The following is a 17,311-nucleotide window of genomic DNA, read 5'->3' on the forward strand; positions in this document are numbered from 1 at the left end:
TTTTCAGTCAGTTCGATGCCTATTATAAACCTGGGAAGGATATGAGATCGACTTTATTCAGTCAGTTCGATGCCTATTATAAACCTGGGAAGGATATGAGATCGACTTTTTTCAGTCAGTTCGATGCCTATTATAAACCTGGGAAGGATATGAGATCGACTTTTTTCAGTCAGTTCGATGCCTATTATAAACCTGGGAAGGATATGAGATCGACTTTTTTCAGTCAGTTCGATGCCTATTATAAACCTGGGAAGGATATGAGATCGACTTTTTTCAGTCAGTTCGATGCCTATTATAAACCTGGGAAGGATATGAGATCGACTTTTTTCAGTCAGTTCGATGCCTATTATAAACCTGGGAAGGATATGAGATCGACTTTTTTCAGTCAGTTCGATGCCTATTATAAACCTGGGAAGGATATGAGATCGACTTTTTTCAGTCAGTTCGATGCCTATTATAAACCTGGGAAGGATATGAGATCGACTTTATTCAGTCAGTTCGATGCCTATTATAAACCTGGGAAGGATATGAGATCGACTTTTTTCAGTCAGTTCCATGCCTATTATAAACCAGTCAAGATTGCAGTCAGCCTATTCGCCAGCACACCGGTGCCGCATATGAAATATGAGAAAGAAAATAGATAAATGTATACAATAGGCTAGGTGCCAGACAACAGGCTAGGTGCCAGACAACAGGCTAGGTGCCAGACAACAAAAGGCCTGGTGCCAGACAACAAAAGGCCTGGTGCCAGACAATAGGCTAGGTGCCAGACAACAGGCTAGGTGCCAGACAACAGGCTAGGTGCCAGACAACAGGCTAGGTGCCAGACAACAAAAGGCCTGGTGCCAGACAATAGGCTAGGTGCCAGACAACAGGCTAGGTGCCAGACAACAAAAGGCCTGGTGCTAGAATACAATAGGCTAGGTGCCAGACAACAGGCTAGGTGCCAGACAACAGGCTAGGTGCCAGACAACAAAAGGCCTGGTGCCAGACAATAGGCTAGGTGCCAGACAACAGGCTAGGTGCCAGACAACAAAAGGCCTGGTGCTAGAATACAATAGGCCAGGTGCCAGACAATAGGCTAGTTGCCAGACAACAGGCTAGGTGCCAGACAACAAAAGACCTGGTGCTAGAATACAATAGGCCAGGTGCCAGACAATAGGCTAGTTGCCAGACAACAGGCTAGGTGCCAGACAACAGGCTAGGTGCCAGACAACAAAAGGCCTGGTGCTAGAATACAATAGGCCAGGTGCCAGACAACAAAAGGCCTGGTAGATTTCATTACCATATTATATCATTATATGAGACGTGAGACGATGAAGCTTAAGGAGCATCATGCCTTCTCCCTCCATGTAAAGACATTCAACTGTGTGACCCTGGACAACACCCTGTCGTTCTCCGCTAACATCAAGGCGGTGACCCGATCCTGCAGGTTCATGCTCTACAACATTCGGAGAGTACGACCCTGCCTTACACAGGAAGCGGCACAGGTCCTAATCCAGGCACTTGTCATCTCCCGTCTGGATTACTGCAACTCGCTGTTGGCTGGGCTCCCTGCCTGTGCCATTAAACCCCTACAACTCATCCAGAACGCCGCAGCCCGTCTGGTGTTCAACCTTCCCAAGTTCTCTCACGTCACCCCGCTCCTCCGCACACTCCACTGGCTTCCAGTTGAAGCTCGCATCTGTTACAAGACCATGGTGCTTGCCTATGGAGCTGTGAGGGGAACGGCACCTCCGTACCTTCGGGCTCTGATCAGTCCCTACACCCAAACGAGGGCATTGCGTTCATCCACCTCTGGCCTGCTGGCTCCCCTTCCTCTGCGGAAGCATAGTTCCCGCTCAGCCCAGTCAAAACTGTTCGCTGCTCTGGCACCCCAATGGTGGAACAAGCTCCCTCACGACGCCAGGACAGCGGAGTCTCTCATCACTTTCCAGAGACATTTGAAACCCCACCTCTTTAAGGAATACCTGGGATATGATAAAGTAATCCTTCTACCCCCCCCCCCTTACCCCACCAAAAAAAAAAAAAGGTATAAGGTGAATGCACCAATTTGTAAGTGGCTCTGGATAAGAGCGTCTGCTAAATGACGTAAATGTAAATGTAAACTGCAACCACACCGCCTGGTATCAGGAGGCAGGACAGGCAGCAGTGTTTCCCTCTCATCGCCCACTTTGAGACTGACAGTAGCCTAGTTCATTTCAGTGGAAAAAGTACCCGGCTGAAAATGAGTCAGTAAATCGTCTGTATAGCTGATAGCTGGCGCTAGCGGAAAACACAGACTACTTTTGACCAAAGACAATAACCTGCATAGAGCCCTGATCAAAAGTAGTGCACCGAGTCATTGTGTCGCAGTCCAGTCCTGTCTCCTCAGCATAGTGGCAGCAGTACTCTGCTACAGTAACAGATCCTGTCTCAGTGTGACAGCAGTACTCTGCTACAGTAACAGATCCTGTCTCAGTGTGACAGCAGTACTCTGCTACAGTAACAGATCCTGTCTCCTCAGCATAGTGGCAGCAGTATACTGCTACAGTAACAGATCCTGTCTCCTCAGCATAGTGGCAGCAGTACTCTGCTACAGTAACATATCCTGTCTCAGTGTGGCAGCAGTATACTGCTACAGTAACAGATCCTGTCTCCTCAGCATAGTGGCAGAAGTATACTGCTACAGTAACAGATCCTGTCTCAGTGTGACAGCAGTACTCTGCTACAGTAACAGATCCTGTCTCAGTGTGACAGCAGTACTCTGCTACAGTAACAGATCCTGTCTCCTCAGCATAGTGGCAGCAGTATACTGCTACAGTAACAGATCCTGTCTCAGTGTGACAGCAGTATACTGCTACAGTAACAGATCCTGTCTCAGTGTGGCAGCAGTACTCTGCTACAGTAACAGATCCTGTCTCAGTGTGACAGCAGTATACTGCTACAGTAACAGATCCTGTCTACAGGAGAGGAGTGTGGCAGGCAGCAGGGAGGATAAAATGTGTCCCAGACAGTGTCATTCACAGTTAGCCTATAAAACATCTGTAATGCAACAACTATAAATCCATCCTACCTCTTGACTAGGGCCACAGCAGAAACAATGCAGCATCCAGTCAACGCCAGCAAGCAGACAGAATAGGCTAAAATCACAGTATCGAATAGCAATAGATATATGAATTGTGAGAATCACAACAGGCTACATATCATATCGGCACCAAAGTATCGTGATAATATCGTGTCGCGAGGTCCCTGGCAATTCCCAGCCCTAGTAATGGACATTGTCAATACATTGTAGATTATTATTCCAATGAGATACCAGAACACTGACAGAAAAACACAGTTGAGAAGTAGGCTTGTTTAACATGAAGACAACTAGAGCATCATGCCCATGTTGGCTCAAGCAGACTTAAATAAACAGAGACATATTTCTGTACATCTGGTTCCCACACTGCAGTCCTTAATAATGAACTATAGAGAGGCTGGATCAGGAGGACGTATAGAGAGGCTGGATCAGGAGGACGTATAGAGAGGCTGGATCAGGAGGACGTATAGAGAGGCTGGATCAGGAGGACGTATAGAGAGGCTGGATCAGGAGGACGTATAGAGAGGCTGGATCAGGAGGACGTATAGAGAGGCTGGATCAGGAGGACGTATAGAGAGGCTGGATCAGGAGGACGTATAGAGAGGCTGGATCAGGAGGACGTATAGAGAGGCTGGATCAGGAGGACGTTGAAGAGTAATAGACTGGAGATCCTTCCTGCTACACTCAGCCCCTCCTTCCTGCTACACTCAGCCCCTCCTTCCTGCTACACTCAGCCCCTCCTTCCTGCTACACTCAGCCCCTCCTTCCTGCTAGTCACCCCCTCCTTCCTGCTACACTCAGCCCCTCCTTCCTGCTAGTCACCCCCTCCTTCCTGTGCTTTATTCTATAGCTAGAGGACTCCTGATATCTCCAGGAGTGATAGGTATAATTTGTTTGTCTTTATCTGTTGTGGTCTAGTGCTGTCTTGTTGCTAGCTAGGACCATCTACTTTAAGTGCTGCCTGTCTTCCCAGTGGGCTACTTGGTGTGTGAACTGCTGACTGCTCCTGTCTTCCCAGTGGGCTACTTGGTGTGTGAACTGCTGACTGCTCCTGTCTTCCCAGTGGGCTACTCGGTGTGTGAACTGCTGACTGCTCCTGTCTTCCCAGTGGGCTACTCGGTGTGTGAACTGCTGACTGCTCCTGTCTTCCCAGTGGGCTACTCGGTGTGTGAACTGCTGACTGCTCCTGTCTTCCCAGTGGGCTACTCGGTGTGTGAACTGCTGACTGCTCCTGTCTTCCCAGTGGGCTACTCGGTGTGTGAACTGCTGACTGCTCCTGTCTTCCCAGTGGGCTACTCGGTGTGTGAACTGCTGACTGCTCCTGTCTTCCCAGTGGGCTACTCGGTGTGTGAACTGCTGACTGCTCATCATTTGCAGATAGTTGTTGACACATCAACCAGGATCAAGGGGCGGGGCCATTTGGGACTTGTTTTGTTAATTAGTGGCTGTATTGGAGGGGGAGTGGTTTCACCTCTCCTAGGCAATCAGCAATTATTACTGGGAGGTGTGCTCTCCACCAATTAGCAATTAGTACAGGGAGGTGTGCTCTCCACCAATCAGCAATTATTACTGGGAGGTGTGCTCTCCACCAATTAGCAATTAGTACAGGGAGGTGTACTCTCCACCAATTAGCAATTAGTACAGGGAGGTGTGCTCTCCACCAATCAGCAATTAGTACAGGGAGGTGTGCTCTCCACCAATCAGCAATTAGTACAGGGAGGTGTGCTCTCCACCAATTAGCAATTAGTACAGGGAGGTGTGCTCTCCACCAATTAGCAATTAGTACAGGGAGGTGTGCTCTCCACCAATTAGCAATTAGTACAGGGAGGTGTGCTCTCCACCAATTAGCAATTAGTACAGGGAGGTGTGCTCTCCACCAATTAGCAATTAGTACAGGGAGGTGTGCTCTCCACCAATTAGCAATTAGTACAGGGAGGTGTGCTCTCCACCAATTAGCAATTAGTACAGGGAGGTGTGCTCTCCACCAATTAGCAATTAGTACAGGGAGGTGTGCTCTCCACCAATTAGCAATTAGTACAGGGAGGTGTGCTCTCCACCAATTAGCAATTAGTACAGGGAGGTGTACTCTCCACCAATTAGCAATTAGTACAGGGAGGTGTACTCTCCACCAATTAGCAATTAGTACAGGGAGGTGTGCTCTCCACCAATTAGCAATTAGTACAGGGAGGTGTGCTCTCCACCAATTAGCAATTAGTACAGGGAGGTGTGCTCTCCACCAATTAGCAATTAGTACAGGGAGGTGTGCTCTCCACCAATTAGCAATTAGTACAGGGAGGTGTGCTCTCCACCAATTAGCAATTAGTACAGGGAGGTGTGCTCTCCACCAATTAGCAATTAGTACAGGGAGGTGTGCTCTCCACCAATTAGCAATTAGTACAGGGAGGTGTGCTCTCCACCAATTAGCAATTAGTACAGGGAGGTGTGCTCTCCACCAATTAGTGTTAGTACTTCAGTCTCCCCTGGTTTCTCAGCCACAGCTGTAAGCGGCAGTTTTGTCACAAAACTAAGACCGTCGCTGAAACAAAGGAAGGAAAGAGAGGGAGGCTCCACACCACTCGTTCTGCCAAGGAAGGAAAGAGAGGGAGGCTCCGCACCACTCGTTCTGCCGAGGAAGGAAAGAGAGGGAGGCTCCACACCACTCGTTCTGCCAAGGAAGGAAAGAGAGGGAGGCTCCGCACCACTCGTTCTGCCAAGGAAGGAAAGAGAGGGAGGCTCCGCACCACTCGTTCTGCCAAGGAAGGAAAGAGAGGGAGGCTCCACATCACTCGTTCTGCCAAGGAAGGAAAGAGAGGGAGGCTCCGCACCACTCGTTCTGCCGAGGAAGGAAAGAGAGGGAGGCTCCACACCACTCGTTCTGCCAAGGAAGGAAAGAGAGGGAGGCTCCGCACCACTCGTTCTGCCGAGGAAGGAAAGAGAGGGAGGCTCCGCACCACTCGTTCTGCCGAGGAAGGAAAGAGAGGGAGGCTCCGCACCACTCGTTCTGCCGAGGAAGGAAAGAGAGGGAGGCTCCGCACCACTCGTTCTGCCGAGGAAGGAAAGAGAGGGAGGCTCCGCACCACTCTTTCACTTGTCTCTTACCTCTTTATTTAAAGATTCTCATTTTGCTCTTATGTAGCTTTGTCCGAAAGCATCTGGTCGTCGTGGTGATGGCACAGGGCTACTCACTTCATCTGACTACCTGTTCTCTCCTAGTCCGAGAGCATCTGGTCGTCGTGGTGATGGTACAGGGCTGCTCACTTCTAAGTGTAGATTTTATTTTCTCCCTCTCCCACCTGTCCATCTCATTTTAATTCCACGCTGTCACTGTCACTTGTCCACTCAAGCTTAACATTGTCATCTATCGCCCACCAGGTGCCCTTGGAGAGTTCCTCAATTAACTTGACACCTTGATAAGCTCATTTCCTGGCTCACCGTTCTTCGTACTTGGCGACTTCAACCTCCCGACGTCTGCCTTCGATTAATTTCTTTCCCCTGCTTGCCTCTTGACCTCCTTTCCCAGTTCCCTCCAACTCACAAGACCGGCAATACTCTTGACCTCATCTTTACTAGAGGCTGTTTGCCTACTATCTCACTGCAACCCCCCTCCAGGTCTCTGATCTCTACTTTGTTTCCTTTTCTGTCTCCCTGTCCTCCAACCTGGATGGTCATGCGCCCTCGCAATCTTTGCTCTCTTCCACTACTCTCTCCTCTTCTATAATCTCTCCCTTCTACTAAATCATTCTCCCTCCTGTCTCCTGATTCTGCCTATTCGACCCTACTCTCCTCCCTTTCCACATCCTATGACTCGCACTGTCCCCTTTCCTCCCGGCTGGCTCGGCCCTCCCCTCCTGCTCCCTGGCTGAGTGACTCATTGCGAGCTTACAGAACAAGGCTGCAGGCATCTGAGCGATAATGGAGGAAAACTAAACTTCCGGAGGACCTATCCCTTTTACATCTCCGCCTCGTTCACTCAGCCTATTGAGTCCACTGGTCTCACTCACACAGAACTATCCTACGCCTTGACCTCTTTCTCCCCTCCCACACCCTGCCCCCGGCTCCCGACCAGCTCCTGACCCCCCCACCAGGCCCTGACCAGCTCCTGACCCCCCCAGGCCCTGACCAGCTCCTGACCCCCCGGCTCCCGACCAGCTCCTGACCCCCCTCCCCCCGGCTCCCGACCAGCTCCTGACCCCCCCAGGCCCTGACCAGCTCCTGACCCCCCAGGCCCTGACCAGCTCCTGACCCCCCCCAGGCCCTGACCAGCTCCTGACCCCCCGCCTCCCTGGTCCATATCCAGGTCAACTCCAGCCACCACGTCCCTCCATGGCTAGTAACCACTAGCTATCCTCCCACCACATAAACTACACCCCTCAGGGCTGAAGAGAAGACCACATCTAGATTATCTGCCTCATCACTGTGTCTGCTAGTATGATTCAACATCTGCTGCATTGATGAGAAGCTGAATTATTCAGGTCTCTGAGCTGCGAAACTGACAGTCCTCATCTCAATGTGATGTTTCATCTTTATTTCCTGATCTTGCCCTGAGAAGCCCTGATGAGTCAGCTTGTCGATTTTAGAGTTGTTACTAGTGTACAGTTGAGTTACTACAATCAATGGCCTTTTCTCAGTTAGCCCATCACAGCCTCTACCTACACAGGAAGTGGTCCTGAGAATGTGATGGCTTTGGTAGAGGACCCTGAGGAACCATCAGCTCATTTCCTGTCTCTTATATTACATCAGGAGAGCCATAGGTTGAATGTACCGCAGAGGGGAGCAGCACTTCCTCAGTCAGACCACATGTGTCCTGGGGGGGGCTGTGATGTAGAGGGGGGGCTGTGATGTAGACTACATGTGTCCTGGGGGGGGCTGTGATGTAGACTACATGTGTCCTGGGGGGGAACTGTGATGTAGACTACATGTGTCCTGGGGGGCTGTGATGTAGACTACATGTGTCCTGGGGGGGGCTGTGATGTAGACTACATGTGTCCTGGTGGGGGGGCTGTGATGTAGACTACATGTGTCCTGGTGGGGGGGGGGCTGTGATGTAGACTACATGTGTCCTGGTGGGGGGGGCTGTGATGTTGACTACATGTGTCCTGGGGGGGCTGTGATGTTGACTACATGTGTCCTGGTGGGGGGGGCTGTGATGTAGACTACATGTGTCCTGGTGGGGGGGCTGTGATGTAGACTACATGTGTCCTGGTGGGGGGGGCTGTGATGTAGACTACATGTGTCCTGGGGGGGCTGTGATGTAGACTACATGTGTCCTGGGGGGGCTGTGATGTAGACTACATGTGTCCTGGGGGGGGCTGTGATGTAGACTACATGTGTCCTGGGGGGGCTGTGATGTAGACTACATGTGTCCTGGGGGGCTGTGATGTAGACTACATGTGTCCTGGGGGGGCTGTGATGTAGACTACATGTGTCCTGGGGGGGTGGGGGGGCTGTGATGTAGAGGGGGGGCTGTGATGTAGACTACATGTGTCCTGGGGGGCTGTGATGTAGACTACATGTGTCCTGGGGGGCTGTGATGTAGACTACATGTGTCCTGGTGGGGGGGGCTGTGATGTAGACTACATGTGTCCTGGTGGGGGGGCTGTGATGTAGACTACATGTGTCCTGGTGGGGGGCTGTGATGTAGACTACATGTGTCCTGGTGGGGGGCTGTGATGTAGACTACATGTGTCCTGGTGTGGGGGGGCTGTGATGTAGACTACATGTGTCCTGGTGGGGGGGGCTGTGATGTAGACTACATGTGTCCTGGTGGGGGGGCTGTGATGTAGACTACATGTGTCCTGGTGGGGGGGCTGTGATGTAGACTACATGTGTCCTGGTGGGGGGGGGCTGTGATGTAGACTACATGTGTCCTGGGGGGGCTGTGATGTAGACTACATGTGTCCTGGTGGGGGGGCTGTGATGTAGACTACATGTGTCCTGGTGGGGGGGCTGTGATGTAGACTACATGTGTCCTGGTGGGGGGGCTGTGATGTAGACTACATGTGTCCTGGTGGGGGGGCTGTGATGTAGACTACATGTGTCCTGGTGTGGGGGGGGCTGTGATGTAGACTACATGTGTCCTGGTGGGGGGGCTGTGATGTAGACTACATGTGTCCTGGTGTGGGGGGGCTGTGATGTAGACTACATGTGTCCTGGTGGGGGGGGCTGTGATGTAGACTACATGTGTCCTGGTGGGGGGCTGTGATGTAGACTACATGTGTCCTGGGGGGCTGTGATGTAGACTACATGTGTCCTGGTGGGGGGGGCTGTGATGTAGACTACATGTGTCCTGGTGGGGGGGGGGGCTGTGATGTAGACTACATGTGTCCTGGTGGGGGGGGGGGCTGTGATGTAGACTACATGTGTCCTGGTGGGGGGCTGATAACAGGACTAATGGGCTGATAGACATAACAGGGCTTATAATGCAACATGGCTGACACTTGCAGCAGGCCTGCTATAGCTCTAGATCTCACTGAGGACCTTCCAGCTACTGGGACTCCCAAACGGCTCCTTGTTCTCTGTGGCCCCTGGTCAAAAGTAGTGCACCATGTAGGGAATAGAGTCACTGGCATTTGGGATGCGCCCCATCTCGTCACACTACTGTACCAGACATCGAGATTCCCATATCTTCACAGCTGCAGCCTCACACCTCAGAGAGGGAGGGGGGGAGAGATGGGGGGGGGGAGGAGGGGGCTGACTGGCTGCAGGGAGGGAGAGAGATGGGTGAGGAGGAGGAGGGGTGAGGAGGAGGAGGGGCTGACTGGCTGCAGGGAGGGAGAGAGATGGGTGAGGAGGAGGAGGGGTGAGGAGGAGGAGGGGCTGACTGGCTCCGGGGGAGCTGGGTGAGGAAGAGAGGCTGTAGGGCCGGGGGAGGGGGAGAGATGGGGAGGAGGAGAGGCTGACTGGCTGCAGGGAGGGGGAGAGATGGGGGAGGAGGAGGGGCTGACTGGCTGCAGGGAGGGGGAGAGATGGGGGGAGGAGGAGGGGGCTGACTGGCTGCAGGGAGGGGGAGATGGGGGAGGAGGAGGGCTGACTGGCTGCAGGGAGGGGGAGATGGGGGAGGAGGGGCTGACTGGCTGCAGGGAGGGGAGAGATGGGGGAGGAGGGGGCTGACTGGCTGCAGGGAGGGGGAGATGGGGGAGGAGGAGGGGCTGACTGGCTGCAGGGAGGGGGAGATGGGGGAGGAGGAGGGGCTGACTGGCTGCAGGGAGGGGGAGAGATGGGGGAGGAGGAGGGGCTGACTGGCTGCAGGGAGGGGGAGAGATGGGGGAGGAGGAGGGGCTGACTGGCTGCAGGGAGGGGGAGAGATGGGGAGGAGGGGGCTGACTGGCTGCAGGGAGGGGGAGAGATGGGGGAGGAGGGGGCTGACTGGCTGCAGGGAGGGGGGGAGATGGGGGAGAGGCTGACTGACTGGAGCGGGTGACAGGGGAGCGGGTGACAGGGGTGTGGGAGACAGGGGAGCGGGTGACAGGGGTGCGGGTGACAGGGGTGCGGGAGACAGGGGAGCGGGTGACAGGGGTGCGGGAGACAGGGGTGCGGGTGACAGGGGTGTGGGCAGACAGGGGAGGCAGGGGAGACGAGAAGGGTGCGGGAGACAGGAGAGCGGGAGACAGGGGAGCGGGAGACAGGAGAGCGGGAGACAGGGGAGCGGGAGACAGGAGAGCGGGAGACAGGAGAGAGAGAGAGAGAGAGAGGACGACGGGAGCGGGAGACAGGAGAGCGGGAGACAGGAGAGCGGGAGACAATTGCTGCTAGCAGAGCTCCACCAGACCAGGAAGTGACACACAGAGAACAGGAAGCTGGACAGATATAGATTCTGGTTCCACTGGCTTCCAGTCTAAGCTCACATCCACTACAAGACCATGGTGCTTGCCTACGGAGCAGCAAGAGGAACTGCCCCTCCCTACCTTCAGGCTCTGCCCAACTGAAGCAGTCCGTTCTGCCACCTCTGGTCTCTAGACTCTCCCAGTTCAGCCCAGTCCAAGCTCCTCTCTGTCCTGGAACAACAATGGTGGAACCAGCTTCCCCCTGAAGCTAGGACAGCAGAGTCCCTGCCCATCTTCCCAAAACATCTGAAACCCTACCTCTTCAAAGAGTATCTTAAATAATCCCACAGCACCCCCCACCCCCTCACACCAGCTCCCCCCCACCCCCACAAAAAAAGCCTTTTGTGAACTAACACTTGTACTTGACCTTTCACCCCCACTAGCTCCTCACCCCGACCCCCCCTTTGTTCCTTTGCTAACACCATCACTAGTCCTCATTCAGCTGCTAAGTGTCCATCACAAATGGCACCCTATTCCCTATATAGTTCACTACTTTTGACCAGAGAGTAATGACTCAGTGAGCCCTATGGCCCCTGGTCAAAAGTAGTGCACTTCATAGGGAACAGGGTGCCATTTGGGACATGTTAAGGCTTCAGTCCCACTGCTGGAACAATCTGCAGATTTCGTTGAAATTGGATGAACCAGTGCCACTCAGGCAGTTTAGGGTATTGATTGAATACCTGGTAGCTGAGATGTAGATGATTGGATTTTGGATTGTGCATTTTAACTGTTTTCTTGTATTCTATAAAATGTGTAGATTGTAAAATGCAGGGCTCCCTTGTAAAAGACACCTTGGTCTCAATGGGACTCCTTGTTGAAATAAAGGTAAAATAAAAATGTCCTGCAGGGCAGTTTAGAGTGGCTCAGTGGTTCCCTTTCTAAACGTATCGCTCTTCTCACCACCATCTACTAGAATCATCTGACTGGGAGTCGACCTGGCAGCAGGAAGAGTGTACAGTCAGCTGAAACAGGGCCAAGGTCTTTATATTTCAGCATCATCCAGTCACACGGGGCATTGAGGAAGTTACTGACTCACTGCATCTTTCAGATGGCTCAGAGTAACGCATGGATCACACCAGGGGTGTCATTGCGTTTTGGTACACCAGAAGTCAATTCATTTCCAATGGAATGCTGCGTTTGCCTTGCAGCATTGCGTTGCAGTTGAAGTACATTTTGTGTGGTGCAGGTGCATCAAATTGTCTGCACATGTGGTGGATGCAAGTGGGATGCACAGTTGCGTAGCTACGTTAAATGTTAAGCAGCAGTGATGCAATGACGCCCCTGGTGTGATCCAGGCGTAAAACAACCATTCCGGTATGCTTCACAAATTATTTTTTATATTTTACCCAATTCCGATCTTGTCTCAACTCCCCAACGGGCTCCGGAGAGGCGAAGGTCGAGTCATGCGTCCTCCGAAACAACACCCGCCCGCTTAACCCAGAAGCACCAATGTGTCTGAGGAAACACTGTTCAACTGACGACCGAAGTCAGCCTGCAGGCGCCGGCCCACCACAAGGAGTCGCTAGAGCGCGATGAGCCAAGTAAAGCCCCCCCGGCCAAACCCTCCCCTAACCCGGACGACGCTGGGCCAAACCCTCCCCTAACCCGGACGACGCTGGGCCAAACCCTCCCCTAACCCGGACGACACTGGGCCAAACCCTCCCCTAACCCGGACGACGCTGGGCCAAACCCTCCCCTAACCCGGACGACGCTGGGCCAAACCCTCCCCTAACCCGGACGACGCTGGGCCAAACCCTCCCCTAACCCGGACGACGCTGGGCCAAACCCTCCCCTAACCCGGCCAAACCCTCCCCTAACCCGGACGACGCTGGGCCAAACCCTCCCCTAACCCGGCCAAACCCTCCCCTAACCCGGACGACACTGGGCCAAACCCTCCCCTAACCCGGACGACGCTGGGCCAAACCCTCCCCTAACCCTGGCGACGCTGGGCCAAACCCTCCCCTAACCCTGACGACGCTGGGCCAAACCCTCCCCTAACCCTGACGACGCTGGGCCAAACCCTCCCCTAACCCAGACGACGCTGGGCCAAACCCTCCCCTAACCCTGGCGACGCTGGGCCAAACCCTCCCCTAACCCGGACGACGCTGGGCCAAACCCTCCCCTAACCCTGGCGACGCTGGGCCAAACCCTCCCCTACCCCGGACGACGCTGGGCCAAACCCTCCCCCTATCCCCGGGACGACGCTGGGCCAAACCCTCCCCTAACCCTGGCGACGCTGGGCCAAACCCTCCCCTAACCTGGACGACGCTGGGCCAAACCCTCCCCTAACCCTGGCGACGCTGGGCCAAACCCTCCCCTAACCCGGACGACGCTGGGCCAATGGTTAGCCGCCCTATTGTGACACAGCCTGGGATCGAACCCAGGTCTGTAGTGACGCCTCAAGCACTGAGATGCAGTGCCTTAGACCGCTGCACCACTCGGGAGGCCCACTTCTCTACTAACGCACAGATAGTTCTGATTGGCCACACCTTGACTGTCTGATGGATGTTCTGATTGGCCACACCTTGACTGTCTGATGGATGTTCTGATTGGCCACACCTTGACTGTCTGATGGGATGTTCTGATTGGCCACACCTTGACTGTCTGATGGGATGTTCTGATTGGCCACACCTTGACTGTCTGATGGATGTTCTGATTGGCCACACCTTGACTGTCTGATGGATGTTCTGATTGGCCACACCTTGACTGTCTGATGGATGTTCTGATTGGCCACACCTTGACTGTCTGATGGATGTTCTGATTGGCCACACCTTGACTGTCTGATGGATGTTCTGATTGGCCACACCTTGACTGTCTGATGGATGTTCTGATTGGCCACACCTTGACTGTCTGATGGATGTTCTGATTGGCCACACCTTGACTGTCTGATGGATGTTCTGATTGGCCACACCTTGACTGTCTGATGGATGTTCTGATTGGCCACACCTTGACTGTCTGATGGATGTTCTGATTGGCCACACCTTGACTGTCTGATGGCACCTTCGTTACAGGTTCTACATTGTCAGTTTGACCAAGGAGGAGGTGGAAGGCTTTTCAAACTGCATAAACCAGCATTGGTGCTATCTGATCAAGGTTTCTGGAGGAGGTGGAAGGCTTTTCAAACTGCATAAACCAGCATTGGTGCTATCTGATCAAGGTTTCTGGAGGAGGTGGAAGGCTTTTCAAACTGCATAAACCAGCATTGGTGCTATCTGATCAAGGTTTCTGGAGGAGGTGGAAGGCTTTTCAAACTGCATAAACCAGCATTGGTGCTATCTGATCAAGGTTTCTGGAGGAGGTGGAAGGCTTTTCAAACTGCATAAACCAGCATTGGTGCTATCTGATCAAGGTTTCTGGAGGAGGTGGAAGGCTTTTCAAACTGCATAAACCAGCATTGGTGCTATCTGATCAAGGTTTCTGGAGGAGGTGGAAGGCTTTTCAAACTGCATAAACCAGCATTGGTGCTATCTGATCAAGGTTTCTGGAGGAGGTGGAAGGCTTTTCAAACTGCATAAACCAGCATTGGTGCTATCTGATCAAGGTTTCTGGAGGAGGTGGAAGGCTTTTCAAACTGCATAAACCAGCATTGGTGCTATCTGATCAAGGTTTCTGGAGGAGGTGGAAGGCTTTTCAAACTGCATAAACCAGCATTGGTGCTATCTGATCAAGGTTTCTGGAGGAGGTGGAAGGCTTTTCAAACTGCATAAACCAGCATTGGTGCTATCTGATCAAGGTTTCTGGAGGAGGTGGAAGGCTTTTCAAACTGCATAAACCAGCATTGGTGCTATCTGATCAAGGTTTCTGGAGGAGGTGGAAGGCTTTTCAAACTGCATAAACCAGCATTGGTGCTATCTGATCAAGGTTTCTGGAGGAGGTGGAAGGCTTTTCAAACTGCATAAACCAGCATTGGTGCTATCTGATCAAGGTTTCTGGAGGAGGTGGAAGGCTTTTCAAACTGCATAAACCAGCATTGGTGCTATCTGATCATCAACAAGAGAGACAGTCATTCAACCATAACATTGAAATGGATTGTCTGACATTGGTATGCTGTGTGTGTGAATAAACCACTGGTTTTACATTTAACACCCACAATGCAATACTGTGGTCCTCTTGTCCATGTCTCTCACGTCATACTTTTGCATAAACAAATAGGGAAAGAAAAAACATCCATGTAACAAGAACATTAGTTAGCTACATGACATGAATCAGGGCGTGTCAGACATGTGGTTGAAACAAATAACTAGCCTATTCTATAACTTTGGGATCTCTTCCTTTTAACTTTTCCAAATGTCATTTGGACAACTTCCAAAATAAATCACGTCTCGTGGCCGACACCAGTCAAAACTATTTTAATCGATTGGCCTTAATATGCGTGTGGAATAGGCTACTTATGATTTGTAATTGAGAAGATAATTAGCAGCCTTGTCCTCCACAAGGCTAGCCACCGTAGCTAATGTGTGCGGAGACCGGAGAGAGTCGCCTACCTTCGGAGAGTTCCAGCTCTAGCTCCGCCAGTTTCTCCCGAACCTCCGCCGGGAGTGTCATTGCGATAGCCGGGGTCGGTTCCAACATCATCAGTAATCCGGTAGAATTCCTCTCAGCCATGATGTTCCAGTCCGGTCCGATTGGGCAGAGACTCCCGTCAGAGGACAGAGCGATGTGCAAAATCTCCTCAGGCTGCTTGCGGGGTGTAACGTTAGCAGGTGGTGGCTAGCTACTGCAGACAGATGTGCGGAAAAAGCCCTACCTCACGCTGGCAACAGACTGTCATTAGCTCGTTAGCTAATAGCTAGCTAACCCTGCTGGTCACGTTGAGGCTAAATCACGAAACACTTACGAATTCGGTTGATCCGGACAGAGGTGGGTTTCCTATCCACGTTGTCTGTGTCGAGCGGCTTGGACTGATAACTCATTGAACTCTGTCACACGTCCACAGCACCGCCGCCATTGTATCATAGTAACAGCAGCCCGAAGATGAAGCCCGTTCACGGTGCATGCATGATCACCTACATACCGGTACGTTTTGCATATTGGCTACACATTTTTCCTGCCTCTCTGTCATCACATGTAAAACCACGGAGGTTGGAATATTCTGGGGGGGAAATAACATCACAGACAGACTACAATACTTTTTGGCCAAACCTCTGAGAAATCTGACTGGCTGACACCAAAATTAACCTGGATAGCCATCTAGCGGTGGGGTGTAGTATAACGTTCTTCTTCTTCGATTAAATGTAACGGTGGTTGCATCCAATAAATGTTGCATTACCGCCACCTACTAGACTGGAGTAGAACTCCCTTATACTTTGCTTAAAAATAAATATCAATAAATCAACAAATACCCTACCATCTAACCCTACCCTCACTAAAACCCACCACCCTACTCCACTATTTAAATACCCTTCCATCTAACACTACACTCACTAAAACCCACCACCCTACTCCACTATTTAAATACCCTTCCATCTAACCCTACCCTCACTAAAACCCACCACCCTACTCCACTATTTAAATACCCTACCATCTAACCCTACCCTCACTAAAACCCACCACCCTACTCCACTATTTAAATACCCTACCATCTAACCCTACCCTCACTAAAACCCACCACCCTACTCCACTATTTAAATACCCTACCATCTAACCCTACCCTCACTAAAACCCACCACCCCTACTCCACTATTTAAATACCCTACCATCTAACCCTACCCTCACTAAAACCCACCACCCTACTCCACTATTTAAATACCCTACCATCTAACCCTACCCTCACTAAAACCCACCACCCTACTCCACTATTTAAATACCCTTCCATCTAACCCTACCCTCACTAAAACCCCCACCCTACTACATTATTTTAATCTATGTATTCCTACTTCAGGCCAACAGTCTGAAAGGATGGGACACCACCACTCAACACACCCTGTAACTCTTCTGATGTCAAGTCTCGCACATCCAAAAACCTCTCTGCAGCTGCCACCACAACATCTATTTTCTGCGACTTACATTCCATCCCTGAAGTACAGTTGATAAATATTGCTATAAATGCTAAAAATCCAATCTTACTGAAACATATATCACTTGTTGGTTTATCCCTCTGTACTGGTACAGATCTACTACTCCCACCACTCCTCTCAGGATCCCTCCCCCTTGACCCATCTTCCTCTACTTTCTTCCCTGCCTCAGCATATGACAACTTCTGCACTACTCTAACCCTGGAAACCTCAACCTGCCTCAGCATATGACAACTTCTGCACTACTATAAACCTGGAAACCTCAACCTGCCTCAGCATATGACAACTTCTGCACTACTCTAACCCTGGAAACCTCAACCTGCCTCAGTCGCACCGGACATTTCTGATCCCCAGCCCCCTGGGCACCCCTGCAATTAACACATACCATTACTTTCCCCCAATTGCTACAC

At 51.8% G+C, this 17,311-nt stretch overlaps 1 protein-coding gene across 1 annotated transcript in view; it reads right to left on the bottom strand.

The window, feature by feature from the left end:
* The window catches only part of dip2a (disco-interacting protein 2 homolog A), a 365,626-nt gene extending 349,587 nt beyond the window's left edge, over positions 1 to 16,039 (bottom strand). The window contains exon 1 of the mRNA XM_045212065.1: positions 15,372 to 16,039. Coding sequence (XP_045068000.1) covers positions 15,372 to 15,492 — 121 coding nt within the window. The 5' untranslated portion in view covers positions 15,493 to 16,039. The remainder of the gene's footprint in view (positions 1 to 15,371) is intronic.
* Between the last annotated feature and the right edge of the window lie 1,272 nt (positions 16,040 to 17,311).

Source organism: Coregonus clupeaformis, chromosome 40, assembly GCF_020615455.1.
Source record: "Coregonus clupeaformis isolate EN_2021a chromosome 40, ASM2061545v1, whole genome shotgun sequence".
Lineage (NCBI taxonomy): Eukaryota > Metazoa > Chordata > Actinopteri > Salmoniformes > Salmonidae > Coregonus > Coregonus clupeaformis.